Raw genomic sequence first — 18,530 nt, forward strand, 5'->3', positions numbered from 1 at the left:
GTCTTCTAGAATACTTACACGTGGCCTCTCCACGTGGCCCGGGCTTCCTCAGAACCTGGTGGCTTCAGGGTAGTCAGACTTTTAGTCAGTTTCCTAAAGGCACGTATCCATGCTAACAAGGGAGAAGCTGCATCACCTTTTATGACCTTTCCTTGGAGGTCTCGAAGCATCACTTCTACCATGTTCTGTTGGTCACAGGAGAGTTACAAGTCTGCCTGGGTTCAAGGAGAGGGGAATTAGACTTCTGCTCTTGATTGAGGATGGGGGGTGGTTGGTGAGGTTCTAGAAGAGCTTGTGGGACAGGAGCTATTGTTGTGGCCATCTTTAAGAAATATAATCTGCCACAGTAACCAAGGTGGTAATGTCCTGGTGCAGAGGGCTTAGCTGAGTCTGTTTTAGTTACAGCTGGGAACCGACTGGTCCCACTCATGACCTAATAGAGGTTCTAAAACGGGATCGGGGTGGATGGGAGGTGGGGGTGGGTAGAATAGTGTATAAGGGTGGTAGGGTGGTATTGCACATTGCATTCAGCTCTCTGTGGAGCTATCAAAAACAAACCACGCTTGCCTTGCATTGCGCTTCCCACCTGCATGCGCGGGCGCACACACACACACACACACACACACATTCCCTTTTTTCTCACCAAAGGCCTGTTTGTAAAGGTTGAGGATAGCTCTAAGGCCAGTATGGTTTTTAAACACTCCATAGATGATTGTGTGCCTCTGGTTAGGAACCATTGAACAATTTGGAGAGAAAGTGAGTTCATGAGTTTGCACTGTTGCATTTAGTACACACTGTTGAGATGTTATTATTCCTTAATTTGGTTTGATGGTTTGTTTCCAGAGTTGTAGCAATTTTTTGCTGTCAAATATCTTTCAGGCTTTAGATAGCAAAAGACCTACTTGTATTTTCTACAGAATATGTTTATTTGTTGGGTTGAGTACATGATTTGCACTAGGTGCTCTGCTAGGTGCTGGGGTACAAAAATGAGTAATACAGTTCTTGCCTTTGATGGACTTACATTCTTGTGCAGAACACATCCATTGAAACAGATAATTTCGATATAAAGTGGTGTGTCAATGCTAATTTAGGAATGCTTTACTGAGCATTTTACCTCTCGTCTCTCAAACTGGATTAGGGGTGTTCGATTTTTTGTGAACATCTCAACTCCTCTCCCTGCCCCTCACCTTCTGTCTGGCACGGTTCTGATTATTTTTTGGACCCAGTTCAGATTTCATCTCCTCTTGTGAATTCTTTCCTAACTTCCTCAGACAGATTCAATTATTTCTTCAAGAGCATTCCTATAGTGCTTTATATGTACTTCTGGTCTGATGCTTATATTAATATTACTTATTGATTGAGTACAGTCTGTGAGCTAAAGACTATAAATGGCACTTACATAATTTATCTGATTTTATTCTTCCAACAACTTTACAAGGTAGGTAATATTTCCCCTTTTTACAGATAAGGTAAATGAGGCAAGAGGAGGTTAAGCAACTTGGCCAAGGTCACTGAGACAAGAAGTTGTGGAGTTGGGAGGGAACCCAGGTATGTCTGACTTCAAGATCTGTGTTTTTCTCCTATACCACCTGTATTCACTTACTGTGTTGTAAATGGTCATGTGTATCCCATGCCCCTGACCCACTCATCAAAATTAGACACTAGAGAGCAGTGACAGTTTTATAGTCGTCTTATTATAGTCCTTGGCTTATTTTGGAAGTTTAATAACCTAGTTTGTTCAGTTAAATGCCTCTAATATATTTTTTTCTATGTCTCTGAGGATTTTCTACCCCTGTGTTCCTATTCATGAAGGATTCTATGATGGTTAGGCTTGTTATCTTACTTCTTGTTTTTTTTGTTCTTGAGGAATCTTGCAGTTCTGCCAGGATTTCAGGAGATGTAATGAAGGATCAAATGCTCTGTAGAGGATCATTTGTTTCATGGTGACCTGGGTGGGGTGAGAGAGGAGGAATAGAATTTTTTGGTTACCTAGCTTGGTGTGAGAGAGTTAGCATATGTAGAGTACTCAGAACCGCGAGTACATGGTAGATACTTAAAAAAATAGGTGCTGTTATTACAGTGATTGTATTTGTTTAGAGTAGTGGGGAGAATTGCTCCTTAGTTTGAGGGACATGTATTTTCCATTTTCTAGGATTAGATTGAGAAGACCATTAAACCTTGGAGGTTAACATTGTTCACGCTGTTGAGGTCTGATACTTGTGTAGGGCTGTTTATCTTCTGATTTTTGGCCAGAAATTGCACTTTTAATCTTAACCAGCTGTGTTGGTATAGTTCTGCTCTTGATCTCATATTCTTCTCTATTTCTGAGAAAAGCTCAGACATGGTGTCAGTGTTTCCTCTTCTTTTATGAATTTCAGATTATCGTTTTTAAAAAGAGAATTCAAATTTTGAGTTCCAGCAACAAGGTTCATATCTTCATAATCACATGTAGTTGGCCCGCTTTTTATTGGAAATTAATGAAAATTGGTGGGTCAATTTTATAATGGAAGAAAGTCTAAACATAACCGTTTGAGAAGATGACATGTGTACTTATTAAGAAATAAGAGAAAGTTTTAAATTTAGCTCATATTCACTTTAGCCTGAATTATTGGCTTGTTGATGCTGTGAATTTGTTTTCTTGACCGTCGTTAACCTCCAGAAGTTTGTCAGTTTTATGAAATTGATCCTTGAATACCATTTTGAAATTGATCTCTAGATTCGCATAGATGGGTTAGGTGGCTCATGTTCAAGTGTCATAATTACTAACTTAGTTTTACTTTCTTTATTGATTACATCTCATGGAAAAACTATCATTTAACCACTTTGGTTCCAAAATAAGTGAGGCCTCAGTTCATTAATCTTAAAGGCTTATTCTGGAACACTATAAAATTGCAACATGTTACTAATGCATATTTTAAAACATGGCTTTAAACCATATCCACAAATACTTAATTAGAATAAGATCGGCAAAAATCTTCTTGAATAAAATTATTCTACACAGATCCTCACTACCACATTCTTTGAGGCAAATGAATGAAAGAGGTGGAAAGAACTTAATCAAATTTCAAGTACATTGTGTGTTCTGGGGACGGTCATTTTTTGTGGTGTTCACAGACCAACTGCATCAGATTTACTGGGAGTGCTTATGGCAAGTTTGGATCCTTGGTCCTCATCTCTACAGTATCAAAATCTTTGAGTTTAGGGTTTGATGGAAACACAATTTTGTGAAGGTCCTAAGGTGATTTTTATACGCTAAGAATTGAGAACCACTGTTGTGGGATGATTATCGTTGCTTTAATTTAATAATTAAGTATTACTCAGGAGTGTTTATCTGTGTGCTCTCTAAGAGGTTAGCTAATACAGTTGTGTGTTCACTGACTCGAACCAGACTACCTGGGTTCCTGCCCTGGCTCTTGTCACTCACTAGCGTTGTGACTTCAGGCAGATTACTTATGCTGTGCCCTTAGTTTTCTTATTGTAAAGTAGGGATAATGGGGGCCGGCCCTGATGGCCTAACGGTTAAGTTTAGCACGCTCTGCTTCAGCAGCCTGGGTTCCCTTCCGGACGTGGACCTACACCACTCGTCTGTCAGTGGCCATGCTGTGGAAGACTGGCAGCAGATGTTAGCTCACGGTGAATCTTCCTCAGCAAAAAATAAGTAAATAAAATAGAGATAATAATAATAATCTCTACCTCATAAAGTTATTATGAGATAGTTAATATGTCAAGCACTTAAGTGCACAATAAATGCAGTAAGAGTCTTAAAATTTTCTATTTATCTCAGCTGTACTGAAGTATAATTTATATACCCTTTTTAAATGTACAATTTAATGATTTTTTAGTATATTTACAGAGTTGTGATTATTACCACAATCTAATCGTAGAGCATTTCCATCACCCCAAAAAGAAATCCCTTGCCCATTTACATCACTTCCTGTTCCCCACCCCCAGCCTGAGTCAGCCACTAATCTACCTTCTGTCTCTGTAGATTTAGATTTGCCTATTCTGAACATTTCATATAAATGGAATCATACAATATGTTTTCTTTGGTGACTGGATTTTTTTGTTGGGCATAATGCTTTTGAAGTTCATCTATGTTATAGCATGTGTTAATGCTTGGATCGTTTTTATTGCCAAATAATATTCTGTTGTATGGATATACCACATTTTGTTTATCCGTTCACCAGTTGACGGTCGTTTGGGTTGTTTCCACTTTTTGACTGTTGTGAATAATGCTGCTGTAACATTCATGTCAAGTCTTTGTGTGGATATATGTCTTTCATTTCTCCTAGGTGAAACCTAGGTGTGGAATTGCTGGATCATATGGTAATTCTGTGTTTAACATTTTGAAAAACTGCCAAACTATATATTCCCAACAGCAGTGTGTGAGAGTTCCAAATTCTCCACATCCTTTAAACGTTTGTTATTGTCTGTCTTGTTGATTATAGCCATTCTAGTGGATGTGAAGTGGTATCTCACTGTGGTTTTGGTTTGCATTTCCCTAATGACTAATGATATTGAGTATCTTTTCATGTGCTTGTTGGCCATTCATATATCTCCTTTGGAGAAATGTCTATTCAAATCCTATGCCCATTAAAAAAAATCGGGTTGTCTTTTTTATTATTGAGTTGTAAGAGTTCTTTATATATTCTGGATATAAGCTCTGTGAGTCTTGGGGAATCTTAACTGCTGCCACCACCACCACCACCACCACCGTCATCTGCCTAGATAAAAGTCTAGGTAGTGTTTGACTAGAAGCAGTTGGATTCTCATTATTCTCTAGTTTTATTTGGTCTCCAACTTTGATTGTGAGGGGGAAGTTGTGCCTTCTACTAGTTTTCTTGAATTTTTAATCTGTTTTGCTTTCTATCCTCTGCTTCCTGAATGGCAGGATATTAGAACCCATTTACCTTGGATATTAATTCTACTGTATCATTCATTCATGTACCCTCACTTTGAGTAATTTTAATCTTTTGTTTATTACATTGTTACAAATGAATGGGTGATTGGAGATGTTGATGAGGGATTTGTGGGGTATGATTTATTTGTCATGGGCTCAGTAAATTGGCATTCGTTTGACATTCTGGAGATTGTGCACTGTTGTATGTAATTTTTTCTTAGTTCTTTATAACATGTAGACCAAATGGAATTAAGCCTTGTAATGAGTATATCAGATAATCTTTGTTGTCCTAGTCAGATAGACTCCAGTATTTGTCAAGAGTTTTTAACTTGAAACATTATAAAGGTAACAAATATGGAGATGGGCCACATAGTATTACTAAAGTCTAAGTGCCTTAAAGGCAGTTACGTGATTTTCTTTATAATTTTATCTTTAGTGTTCAGAATAGTGCCTGGCACATTATATTCTGTAGGGGAAAATATATATATATATATGTATATATTCTGTGACTATTTATTGAATGAATGATAAAACAGATTGGTAGAATGTGGCTAAATTTACTTTATAAAGGAGAGCTATGTATAATGTAAAGCTATGATTGGAATGTTTGTGTCCTCCCAAAATTCATGTACTGAAGTCCTCATCCCTGAGGTGATGGTATTAGAAAGTGGGGCTTGGGAGGTGATTAGGTAGTGAGAGCAGATCTCTCATAATTAGAATTAGTGCCCTTCTAAAAGAGATTCCAGAGAGCTCTCCAGCCCCGTCCACCGTAGGAGAACACAGCAAGAAGTCAACAGTCAGCAGCCTGGAAGAGGGCCATCACCAGAACCTGACCATGCAGGCACCCTGATCTTGGACTTCCAGCCTCCAGAACTGTGAGAAATAAATTTCTGTTGTTTATAAGCCACCCAGTCTGTGGTATTTTTGTTTGTTGTGGACTGAGGCAGTGGCCTTACCACTCTGTTACAAAATACCTGCCAGTTTTTTAAATTTATAGAAATGACAGTGTGACACTGTACTTTTCTGTTCTCCAAAATGAGTCACTTTCTGACACGAGTATTGATCTCTGACTGTTGAGGTGATGGGAGAATGTTTTTAAATTCCTTTTGTGGAAAGAGTCACTTTCTGCTTTCACATCCTGTGTACTAGCATTAAACATCCCCTATGAAACAGTAGCTCAGGGGCATCACTATTTAATCATTTTGTGATCAATATTATCTGAGATACAGTGTTATCTTTGAATTGTGCTATATTTTGTAGGTTGAATTGCTGTTGAATCTAATACATAGCTCTTAAAATTCTAGTTTTGATGAAGTCCCACATCATATTTATGTATTTATGTCAAACTAGTAAATTTATTTTCTTCTTTTCTCTGTGTGTCTTGCAGTAACTTGTCCATGTTTAAGAGCTGCCAAATGCTCTGAGTATTTTGTGGTATTAGTGGTAGTTGCATTTACACTTTTGGCAGAAAGCCATCCAAATTTGGAGATAGGCTACACATGTTTCTTACTCCTTCTGTATAATACTGTCTAAATAGTCTTTGGAAGCTAAGGAGATGACATCTATGAGCTTTCAGAATCTAGTTGCCTAAGGATAAACTGAGTTTGACTTCATTAGTGCACAAATGATAGGTCTGTGTAGAGTTATTATAGCATTAATCAATTTGATGGATTGGAAATATGACAGTACTGAAGCAGCGTGTAATATTAGTGCCTATTATTCTACAAATTATGTCTCACCTTACATTCATATGCCAGAGGAGTCATGTTGTACGTTAAGAATGCAGAATTAAAAAAAAAAAAAGACAACAGAGGACACCTCTTTTTGTGGCCCTTCTCTTGGCCTCTGAGATGAGATCATCAAGAGGTGGACTTTGGAATTAGACTTGTTTATTAGGTCATAGCACTTTTATATGTGAAATACCCTGAATTGAATGAAATAGATAGATCATCTGTCACCAGAATGACTTATCACCTAACTTGATACTCGAGCAAATGCTGCAGGTAAAATGTAGAGTCTTTAAGAGACTTAGAGATATACAAACGTGAATTTATTGGCTAGTAGTCATTTCTCTAAAAATTATAATGGATTAGTAGTAAAAAATAATGATTTTTTTGTTGTATGGGTTGATAAAGCTTGAAAATAGTATGTACCTTAAAGATGATTAAAGGAGAAGCAAATATATATTTTGGGGGCTATGGGTGTTGCTTTACATGTGTGCATTTCTAACACTAATTTATTTATACATTGTTTATTTTGTCTTACGGCTTTCAAAAGTCCGAGTACGTATCCTCTCTCTCTTTTTTAAACTTGTTCTCCTCTGACATGAATACAGGAGTAGAAAAAGTTTCTTTGAAAAATTTAAAATTCTTACTTGGATAAAACAGCTCTCCATCCTGCTAAAGACTGAAACTTTAAGAGGCATCTCCTTTGCTTGTAGTGAAAGACATACTAAACGTAACATAATCATAATTTTGCCTGGGCAAAATTGGAAAGTAGGTAAAGGACTAAGTGGAAAAAAGACTTTTAATAACATTAATTGGGTAGAAACTTACTACGAGGTGCTCTGATATTTGCTTTATTTCTAGGTGTTCTTTATTTATATCTATAAAATAGGAATATATTTCTTCTTTATAAAAATGATACAAACTTTCGTGGGTCTTTTGCTATGAAATAAGAGTCATTCTAATTTTAATGAATGAATTAATATAGGTCACTAAGAGTACCTTAGAGTAAGTTATTGCTTTGGTATGAAAATGATATAGTAGTTGCTTATTGTGAAAGAATGAATTTCTGAAAGGTGGATAGTTTTACTTTGGAACTCTTGTAATAAAGACATTTGCTTTAAATGATACTTAGACAAAAAAATTTAAATCTTGCTTAATTTGAATTTCAGATTTTGGCATATATTATTGTCAATGTCTTATTCAGTTTGGAGCTATTGAGAAGCCAAGTCTTTAATAAATAATCTCAGGACCATAGGAATTTTTCACATTCTAGGAACTCACTGCCTGGGAAGAGAGATAAGATATTGACATAAGAATAGAATAGAGTAGAAAGTAGGATATGATATAAGACAAGTACAAACTGCTATAGACAGTATCGATAATGGAGAAATTAGATTTGTTTAGTTAGAAAAGCCTTCTTCATGGAAGCAGCATTTAAACTTTGTCTTGAAAAAGGTGTAGGATTTGGGTATGTAGTGGTGAAGGAATATTCTGGACAGAGGGGAACAATTTGAGCAAAGTCAGGAAGGTGAGAAAGTAGGAAGAATGTGGGGGAAATTTTAAGTACTCTGGTAGTCTACAAGGGTCCTGTTGTTAGGTAGGTAGATAGGCAAGTACCCTTCCCACCACCCCATTAATTCGGCTGTGTTCTTTCTAGGCTTTTTCTGTGATCAGAAAAGATGATTTCACTAGAATAGAGGAGGACTCTTCTTTGTTCAAGGGTACATGAATGGCTGGGTTCCCTGCTGAAACTTCAAATAAGTAGTTATTTAATTTAATTAGAACAATGTTTTCCAAAGTGAAGTGGGGTGTATATACCCTGTGTTATGCAAGATAATCCTTTGAAGTACAGGAAGAAAATATTCAGATTTCACTTTTTTTTAAACTCTACTTTCTTTTTTAGTGTATGTTTTATAATGCACATGATTTATTACCTCCGGAATACCAACCATATGATTTCTGAATCTATTTGGACCTGCGTACTCAAAATATTTATTGATGGGGACATGAGATTTTAAAAAGTGGTGATCCCTGGGTTAGAGTTACAGAATGTGAAAGTGGAACGGAGGGATGAATTGTCAGATGGTTGAGGGCTGCGTGTTAGTCTCAGGAGTGTTACCACAGTAATAGCTGATGAAAACTATATATTTGATAGAAACAAATTTCCAGTTTTAGGGTTAGTGCATAGGTAAGTTTATAGAATTGGGTTCTGCCAACTTTTTTCAGGCAGCTGTTTAATATTTTTACAGTTGTGTTATTGGTTGTAGTATTGAGGTTCCCTGGGTAAAGTTTCCCTTTTTTGACCATGTTGTGTAGTTTCTTTATCTTTCCTGCTGCATTCCTAGCTTAAATGGTACAGAATAATAACAATAATGGTAGGGGTAATAATGAAAACAAATATTTATTCAGCCAGCATTTACTGATTGTTTGTTAGGTACTAGGTTCTAGGGATGAAGTAGTAAGCAAAAATCAGACATGAACACTGGATTTGTGATGTTTATGTTCTAGTAATTTGTAGAACCCAGTGCAGAATGAAAACGTGAGGCCCCTTGTTCAAGAGAATTCTGAGACTGCGACAGCAGAACATTAAACCAAGTGTGGAGCCCTTCTAAGTGTGGGCCCTGTGCAACTGCTCAGGTTGGACGTCTAAGAAGCTGGCCCAACCTGAGGAAGTGATGTTTGAGCTGAGATGTGAGGATACAGTAGGTGGGGAAGATTGGTCCAGGGCACAGGAAACAGCACAGATGAATCTCTGGGGCAGGTAGGAGTGGAGTGCCTTCAGAAACTGGATGAAGGCCAGTGTGGCTGGAGTACAGAGTGGGTGGAGTGGAGGTATGGTGAGGCCAGAGAGGTAGAGAGGGTGATGTATGAGGCTAAGCTGAGGATTCTGATCTTTATTCCAAGAGCCTCAGAAACTATTGATGTGTGTTAAGCATAAAGTTTACTTTTGATGTGCTAGTAATACCGGTAACTTGCACCTTGACAGCATTGGACAGCCTTCTTGCTCAATCCCCATTTCCTACCAGCCTCCTTTCCTGAAACTGTTAGTCTCACCTTGTATATTTATTCTAAGACTGGCTCTTTCCTAAGGCAGGTTTAAAAAGGCACTTCACCTCAGGGAGTGTTTTTGGTGGTAGAAATTGAAAATAGGATAGGTAAGTCATGAAATTTTATTCGCTATTGAATTAGTCTGTGGTCTAAAACATTTTAGGTTGACTGAAGTAAAACTAGTAAGAGATGGCGATTTTTCTTTTTAAATGCTACAGATTTTTAACGTCTGTTGTCAGCACTATAATTTTAAATTCTTAATCTCCCTCTCTTTTACACATGGTCAGGAGCAAGGGGTGGGTATTGGCTTGCCTGACCTTGGAAAAGAGAAGTGGGGAAGAAGTTGTATTTTTGGACTTTGTTTTTCACATAATAGGCATTCTCAATAAAAAGGCTTTAATTAATATCACCTAAACCAAGAAATAGGCTTTGTACTTTGTTATATGTGGATAATAATGTTCATGATTCATGGAATTCTTATGAAGGCAGTTACAGAGCTCCTTTCCTAGAAGCATACCTGTGTGGTTGACTTGTAGATCCATTGCCATGCCACACAACTTAGGATTTTCGCTTTTCGCCCTCTTATCAAATAACACGCTAGCCATTTCTTCTCCCATGTCATGCTTAAAATGTAATTATTTGAGCTCGTTCACATAGGCACTGTACTAAATCAGTGATATTGGTGTACTCTGAGCTGCTCATGGGCGAGGTCGGCAGCTGGTCATGCCCTCCGTCCTCTACCATTTTTTGCCTCCTGGTCTGTGGATGCACTGGAATTCCAAGCTGCTAGAATAACATGGTTATATAGGTTTGTATCAGCCTACGTGCCTTCTCTTTTTAAATGATAGGCTCTATTTGTGAAGATAACATCAGACATTTTGGCAGAGTTACTTTCTGAGAATTTATTTTCAATAATAATTTCTGAGTTGGAACATAGTTTGTGTCTTGGATCAGGAAAAACATACTCCCTTCACCCCTGTTTCTAGCTTTAGGTTCTTAATAACAGAGCTTTAGTATTCATAGGCAACTTCTTTATTCTTATTTGCAGTCAGGTAATGTGTTGCAAGATTTCTTTTACTTTCACATATGTCTGTTGTATTAGATCTGGAGAATCCATGGGGTGATGATAAATTAACTTTTAACTGGGATTACTGAACACACAAATTGCTGTTCATAGGAGAACTGCTATATTGCAGAGTAGTGAAGTAGCTTCTGATTTATCAAAGAACACAAATTGTATTCAGCCTCTATTTAATGCTAAGTGTATTTTATTCCCTTGTTTTGAAAATTTGTAATCCATGTCTAGTATGTACACAAAACAGCTAACCAAAAGTTAAAATTACCAGAATATTTAATTACAACACCCCATTACTTTAACAGAGTTGATAATATTAAGTTCAGTAAAACTTTGATTAGCCAGAATGTTTAGGGAATAGAGTGGAAGGTTTAATCGGATATCCTTTTTCTTCCTTTCCACGCACAATTAACGAACATGAACTGTATGCAAAACATGGTACGGTGTGGCATACACAGATACATTTGACACATCTGTGCCCTTAAGGAACTTAGTTTCAATATGTTTGAAATTTTTGTAAATTTTATTCCTCTGCTTTATTGCTTTAATAAGATTAATATAATGCACATAATTGAATCTTTGATGGTTTAGGATCTTGTAACAAATGAACCTCATTGTACTGTTTCTCATATAGATGTAAATGTTGTAGGTGTGCTGACTGTACAATTTATCCTAGGTTATTTTTTAGTATTTGCTGATGTCAGCTTGTTTTTGTTTCCCTGAGTTTTATTTTAAAAACTGTCACATAGGTTAATTGGGTTCTTTTTGAAATTTTACTTTGTTAAAAAGTTTACAGTAACATATAATAAATATTTAGTTTCACCGCCTTTTTGGTACATGAGTTGAAACTCAGTAGCCTTTACCTATGTGTATAATATTGTGGGTAACAGCATACAAAACCATGTATGGTCCATTATTTGCTTGGTGATTTCCTGGTATTATCCCTAAATATGAGTTTAATTTTCTGTAGCCCAAACCGAACCAAAAGTAGCATTTATAATTTATAATAATACTACTATGTTTTTCCTTTCATTCTAAGTGTAAATAAAAGCAAATTAAGGGGTCCCCCCTCCTGCCAGGACTGTTTTAGTGCATCTTAAATGATCTGTCTTAAGAAAAAAAATGCTTCACGTACATAAATTTTTTTTTAAAAAAATCAGCTGGAATTATATATTAAAAAAATAATTTGGGCCGGCCCCATGGCTTAGCGGTTAAGTGCACCTGCTCCGCTGGTGGCGGCCCGGGTTCGGATCCCAGGCGCGCACCAACGCACCGCTTCTCCGGCCATGCTGAGGCCGCGTCCCACATACAGCAACTAGAAGGATGTGCAGCTGTGACATACAACTATCTACTGGGGCTTTGGGGGGAAAATAAATAAATAAATAAAATCTAAAAAAAATAATAATTTGTTGCTATGTCACGGAGACTGGATTAGTTTAAACACAATAAGAACGATAACAATTATTATCAAATTTCATATATTTACTCTCTTGGAGAGCAAATGTAGTTACTGTGTTAGAATTGATGATTCTGATGTTTTGTGGCTTTTACAAAGAATTCAACAAATGATATCCTATATATTCTCAGTGGAGGCATTGCTTCTTTTTTTTTTTTTTTATAATTTTATTTATTTATTTTTTTCCCCCAAAGCCCCAGTAGATAGTTGTATGTCATAGCTGCACATCCTTCTAGTTGCTGTACGTGGGACGCGGCCTCAGCATGGTCAGAGAAGCGGTGCGTCGGTGCTCGCCCAGGATCCGAACCCGGGCCACCAGCAGCGGAGCGCGAGCACTTAACTGCTAAGCCACGGGGCCAGCCCTGGCATTGCTTCTTAAGCACAATTGATTAGACAAAATTCAAATCTAGTGCTTTTTCCAAATACTGGTAGGTTGCTAATATTCTCTCTGTAACTAAAGTCTTCTCTAGATGGGAGGTTGAGAGTCAAGGTCAAGCCTGGCTTCGGACCTAAAATTAATTTTACCAGCTTTATTTCACATTTTTAGTATTTACATGCTTCTCCTCTTTGTTTTTGTGGGGTGGTGGTGGTGGGGTCAAGGCAATGAAATGTTGTAGAATACAACAGGATTCCTCTGTATATTTAAATACTACCAGCTTATAAGGAAAGATGCACAGCCTGATGTAGATACATTTGATTCTTTCATATAGTATTGTGTTTGAAAATTTATTTTGTTAAAAGTTTAGTGAAAAATATTACAAATATTGTTTCACAATTTTTTTTTGATAGTGAATCAAAATTCAGTATCTTCTTGTATGTATGAGTAACATTTTGGATATGTGTCTGTTTGAAGGAGGCTAGAGGAATAGTAGCATTTAGGCTGTTTTATTTTTTAAATTCTCACTTTTGACTGGGCAAGATGTGTTTCACCTCCTCCCCATAAAAAAAATGAACCACCACCAAACAGTAAACCAAACATGCATTTAAATCAAATTATCTAACCTCCTTATATAGGTTATCATAGAATCTAAGGTAGTTTGATTAGTTGCCATATTTCAGGTAGCCTTGGCAATTGATTTTAAATGCTCCAGGCAAATGTGTGTGCTTATTAATTTGGTTGGTTATTGATTTTTTGTTTTTTTGCCCTATGTACCTAATTTTCATTGCTTTGTTTCTGCAGCTGCAGAACCTTGGCCTGAAAATGCTACGTTATATCAGCAATTGAAAGGTAGGTATTTGTTCACAATTAAAAATGGCTTTATATCAAAATATATTTATTACCAAAAAACCCCCTCAGGAATATAATTGACTGCAAAGAGAACATAAGGCATAAAGAAGGAATTCCCTTGTATAATTTGTCTAGCAGATTTTACCTAAACTTGTATCTGCCAGTGTAAACCAACTATTCATGGCCTATAAGGTCCTTAGTTTATTATTGACTCATTATATTGGCTGCTGTAGGCAGTGTAAAATGATGTGGTTGCAGGAGCAGTTGGCAGATTTACTGCACCAATAGCTGACGCAGCAGATTTTTGAAGTCCTGTGGTAAAGTGGGCTCTCAGTAAAAAGGAACTGTTAAAATGTATAGGCTAGGATGGTTCAGGCTTCCTTTAGCAGCTCTTCATATATCATCAGATCACATTATGGACCCCATTTGGGGCTCAGCAGCCTGCTACAGTTGTCAGAAGACTGCAAAGTAATGAAGACTAATAGGCAGCAACCCTAGTCTTCTAAGCATGGAATTTTTATTGCAGCGAACTTGTCATCTTTCTTTTGTGTGACAGACCTAGACACACTGTGCAATATTAACTGCAAGCTGGTTTTATATGATTTTCAGTGCTTTTACTTTTAACTAGAGGGGTTTGAGCAGATACTGTTTTACTTAATTTTAATGAAAAGAAGAGGAATGTTTCTTGAAAACTGGAAAAATGAATTTGTTTTTAAATGAGCAATTTTAATTATATATTGGTGATAAAATGCAATAAATGATCAAATTGTTTTAGAGGAAATAGTCTTGTTCTACCATTATTTACATACCATGATAATTTAATCAAAATTATAATTATACAATAGCATTGATATAGAACTTCATAATTATGTTAGTGAAAGGCTGTACCTTTTGTTGCTAAAAATAGGAATTGTTTTTTAAAATAAAAATATTTTTAAGTATGTTTTACTTGTTTAGCAATCACACTTTTGACTCAGACCTTTTGTTGTATTTCCACAGGGGAGCAAATTTTGCTTTCTGACAATGCAGCTTCTCTTGCTGTGCAGGTAAATATGTGAATAATGTAATACTTTTTCACTTTGAGTTGCAATTATTTTTTTTCCTTTTCAGACAGTCTGGTGCTGTATGTTTAGAATTTTTCTGTGTAATTTACCGTTGTCAATATCACATCTCTTCTGTGAAGTATAATTTTATTATGTAATATTATCCAGTTAATTGTTGTCAGTATATAAAATAAACATAAAAATCTTCATTATTCATTCTTGTTATAAAAAATACTTATGTGCTAGTGCTTCTCTTTCTTAGTCATTGTTTTGCTTTTGGCTAGATATGATGGTATTGATTATGTGGGGTGATATGTGCATTTATGGACACAGAATTATTTTCTAACTTATTTGTAAAGATTTATTCACCACATATTTTTAAGCATCATTCTCTCATTGTACTCATTCTAGCCTTAATCCATTTGGTAATCTTGAAGCAGACATATTCCTCTCTAGCCATTCCTTCTATATTTATTGATTACATTAGTGTCTATTATCCCCAAACCACTTATTGAATGCAATCGCCCTTCAAGTTGTATATCACAGTTGTGTAATCCATAAAGATTAGTGGCCCTGTAAACTTTAAACTGCACTGTAGGAAGAATAGGATACTTGGGGATTGTTGGCTTTTAAAAAAAAAGAGAAATGTTTATGTAGATTATAGAATTATAATTATTCAAACATTTTACATATTTAGCTGCTGTTTATTTAGTTAGCTTACATAGTTTGAGTCAGAAAGAGGATTTTATTGTGCAGCATCTAAAAGATAAAAGAGAATTCTAAGACATGTGACGTTTATTGGAGATGAGACTGTGAGGTTCTTGAGGACAGAAAGAAAGGGAGGAAAAGGAACTGTGAGCTTTTGCTGTGTTCTAGGCAGATGCTAGGCACTTGGTCATCTCATTATTTTTTTATTCAACTTGATATCCTCTGGGCTTGATAACTATGTCTGATACATAGTATGTCATTCAGTACAGTTTTGTTTTGTTTAAGGCAGGGAAAGAAGGAAAGATGGAAAGAAATGTGTTTGGACAATAATTTGTGTGAATATCTATGAGTATCTTTCAGTTTCTTTCTTTTAGAAGATTTATTTTATATCGTTTTTTTTTGTGAGGAAGATCAGCCCTGAGCTAACATCCATGCCAATCTTCCTCTTTTTGCTGAGGAAGACTGGCCCTGGGCTAACATCTATCCCCATCTTCCTCCACTTTATATGGGACGCCACCACAGCATGGCTTGACAAGCAGTGCGTTGGTGCGCGCCCGGAATCTCAACCCAGGCTGCCAGCAGCGGAGTGCGTGCACTTAACCGCTACACCACAGGGCCGGCCCCTATTTTATATCTTTTTACCAAGAATATAAATTACGTTTATTTTTTAAATTTGTCTTTAGGCGCTAGTATTATAACTAGTGTATTTTCTTTCTTATGTTAACTTTTGAGAAGCAGAAATTCTCAGTTGGTTATATGCAATAAATACAAACTTTATACTGCTATTTGTTAATCCTTTTTTTTTTGGTGAGGGAGATGGAATTTAAGTTTAGCTTTCAAATGCTAATAACAGTGCCTAGCATATAGAATGTACTCAGTAAATGTTTATTGAATGAAGAGTTTATAAGTGTAGTAAAAGCAATCTTGCCTGATAACTGTAGCACAAGTAAATTATTTGCTGTGTACATATGAACTGGTATTTTCAATCTTTGTATCTTTGAAAAGATAGCTTCAGGGCACAGTGAATATTTTAGTTGAAGCCCTAATTCTTAACCCTTTTTTTATTGCCATTTTTGGAATAACTCTTTCGGGATCTGATGAAAGCTATAGAACATTTCTCCAGAAAACATTCCATTGCACACACACAAATAAAAACATATCCAGGCTATTCTGCATCTGGTTTCATGATGTTTACTGATCTCCCTGCTGAAGCTTTGTGGGGATCCCCTATGAAGAACCCCTAAAACTAAAGAATAGGTTAGGAAGTACTGAAGTAATTTTCACCAAATAGGAAGGTATTTTGGGTAGGAATAGACCAGTGGTTCTTAACTGAGGCAGATTTCTACTCCACAGAGGATGTTTGACGTTGTTGAGACGTTTTTGGTTGTCACAACTGTTGGGGAGGGTGCTTTTGGCATCTATTGGGTAGAGGCCAGGGATGCTGTTAAACATCTTACAATGCCCGGGACAGTCCCTCCACAACAAAGAATTATCCAGCCCAAGTGTAGATAGTGTCAGTGTTGAGAAGTCCTGGAATAGATGGTTTAACTAGTTTTCAGTACAAAGCAAGATATCAGTATATTAGTGTTAAGAAGAAAAATTAACATCCTAAATAATCTGGGAAACGAATGAGAAAAGAAATCTTTGTACTTGATTTAGCAACTCTTATTTTTATGGTTCTTAATACTTTTCTTTCTCAACATGGCTTCTCAAATCATAGTTGCAATTAAAAATAAAACAAGAAAAAAAGAACCTTTTAAAAAATGCAGAATTTTGCTTAACCTTTTCAATTTTTTTGTTATCCTACTTATGTCACTTAGATGATAAATGAACCAGAATATATTAAAAATTCTTGGTTTTCTTCAATATTCTTTGACTTGACAGCTGATAGTAGCCATGACTATAAATGTGACTTTTCCAGATATCTGATGTAAACTTTATGGAGTAATTTTCTTCTGTATAGTGGACCAGTATCCGTTTAGAAGAATAAGTTAAATGTATAAAATTGATCAAAACAATGTGACGGGTATCCATAAACTGGATGTTTTCTAGGAGATACCAGATATCAAGCATCAGATATTTTAATAGTCTGCCAGTTAAGCCATCAGGAAGTATAAATTTTACTTACCACATAGACTTGGTGTTTATTATACCCCTGGAACTAAGTGGTTAGATCTTTTTTGATTAAAGGAACCTTTCTGATTTCAATTTAAAAGAATATAAATTTTTTTCTCATGGCTGTTATTTCCTCTTAGATTTGCTTTCCTTCCCTCATCCACGAAGTATTGATATTACCTGAAGTGTTTGGTCATAAAATAATCTTGTATGTCGAATATAGTGAGGTGTTAGTGTAGTGTTTTCTCTAGTTCTCATGAGCAGTATATATATTTATGTATATTTATATAGCAGTACACACACACACACACGCACAGTATTATATACAAACACAGAGAACACACACACACAGTATTATACACACAAACACAGAGAGAGAGATGTATCTTCCTTTCCATAATACTTCTGCTTTGAAGGACTTTGGCTTCTATATATATATATATATATTTTTTTTTTTTGTGAGGAAGATCGGCCCTGAGCTACCATCTGCCAATCCTCCTCTTTTTGCTGAGGAAGACTGGCCCTGGGCTAACATCCGTGCCCATCTTCCTCCACTTTATATGGGACGCCGCCACAGCATGGCCTGACAAGCGGTGCGTCGGTGCGCATCCGGGATCCGAACCGGCGAACCTCGGGCCGCCGCAGCGGAGCGCGCACACTTAACAGCTTGCGCCATTGGGCCGGCCCCAATTTAGGCTTATATTGATTGAGAAAAGAACTTTGATAATAATTCTCTGTAATAATAATTCCACTCTCTCACCCCCAAACCAACTGTCCAATAGATATATAATGTATATAATGTTGGCCACATATGTGGTTTAAAATTTTGTAGTAGCCCCATTAAAAAAAGTAAAAAGAAACAGGTGAAATTAATTTTAATAATACATATTATTTAGCCCACTGTATCCAAATATTATCATTTTAACATGTAATCAATACAAACTATTTATGGGCTGTTTTATATTTTTTTATATTAAGTTCAAAATATGATGTGTATTTTACGCTTATAGTGCATCTTGCCTGGTGCTAGCCACATTTCAAGTGCTCAATGGCCATATGTAGCTGGTGGCTCTTGTATTGGACGCATATGTCTAGAACTACAGTATGAGCAAATACATATGAACTCTACAAGTTTTCTACAAAAAATGTTTGATTTTCTTCAAGAAGTTTATGTGTTTACTTATTCAGTATATGCTGTTTTTTATAGCAGATTCCACAAATGAAATGGGC

General features: G+C 36.3%; 1 protein-coding gene across 3 annotated transcripts in view; it reads left to right on the forward strand.

Annotated features, from left to right (window-relative positions):
• The window catches only part of MTX2 (metaxin 2), a 59,604-nt gene that overhangs the window by 9,688 nt on the left and 31,386 nt on the right, over nt 1–18,530 (forward strand). For all 3 annotated transcript variants that reach the window (XM_058549305.1, XM_058549307.1, XM_058549306.1), the window contains exons 2-3: nt 13,387–13,434; nt 14,434–14,480. In XM_058549305.1, coding sequence (XP_058405288.1) covers nt 13,387–13,434; nt 14,434–14,480 — 95 coding nt within the window. The remainder of the gene's footprint in view (nt 1–13,386; nt 13,435–14,433; nt 14,481–18,530) is intronic.

This window comes from Diceros bicornis, chromosome 10 (genome assembly GCF_020826845.1).
Source record: "Diceros bicornis minor isolate mBicDic1 chromosome 10, mDicBic1.mat.cur, whole genome shotgun sequence".
In the NCBI taxonomy this organism is placed as follows: Eukaryota; Metazoa; Chordata; class Mammalia; order Perissodactyla; family Rhinocerotidae; genus Diceros; species Diceros bicornis.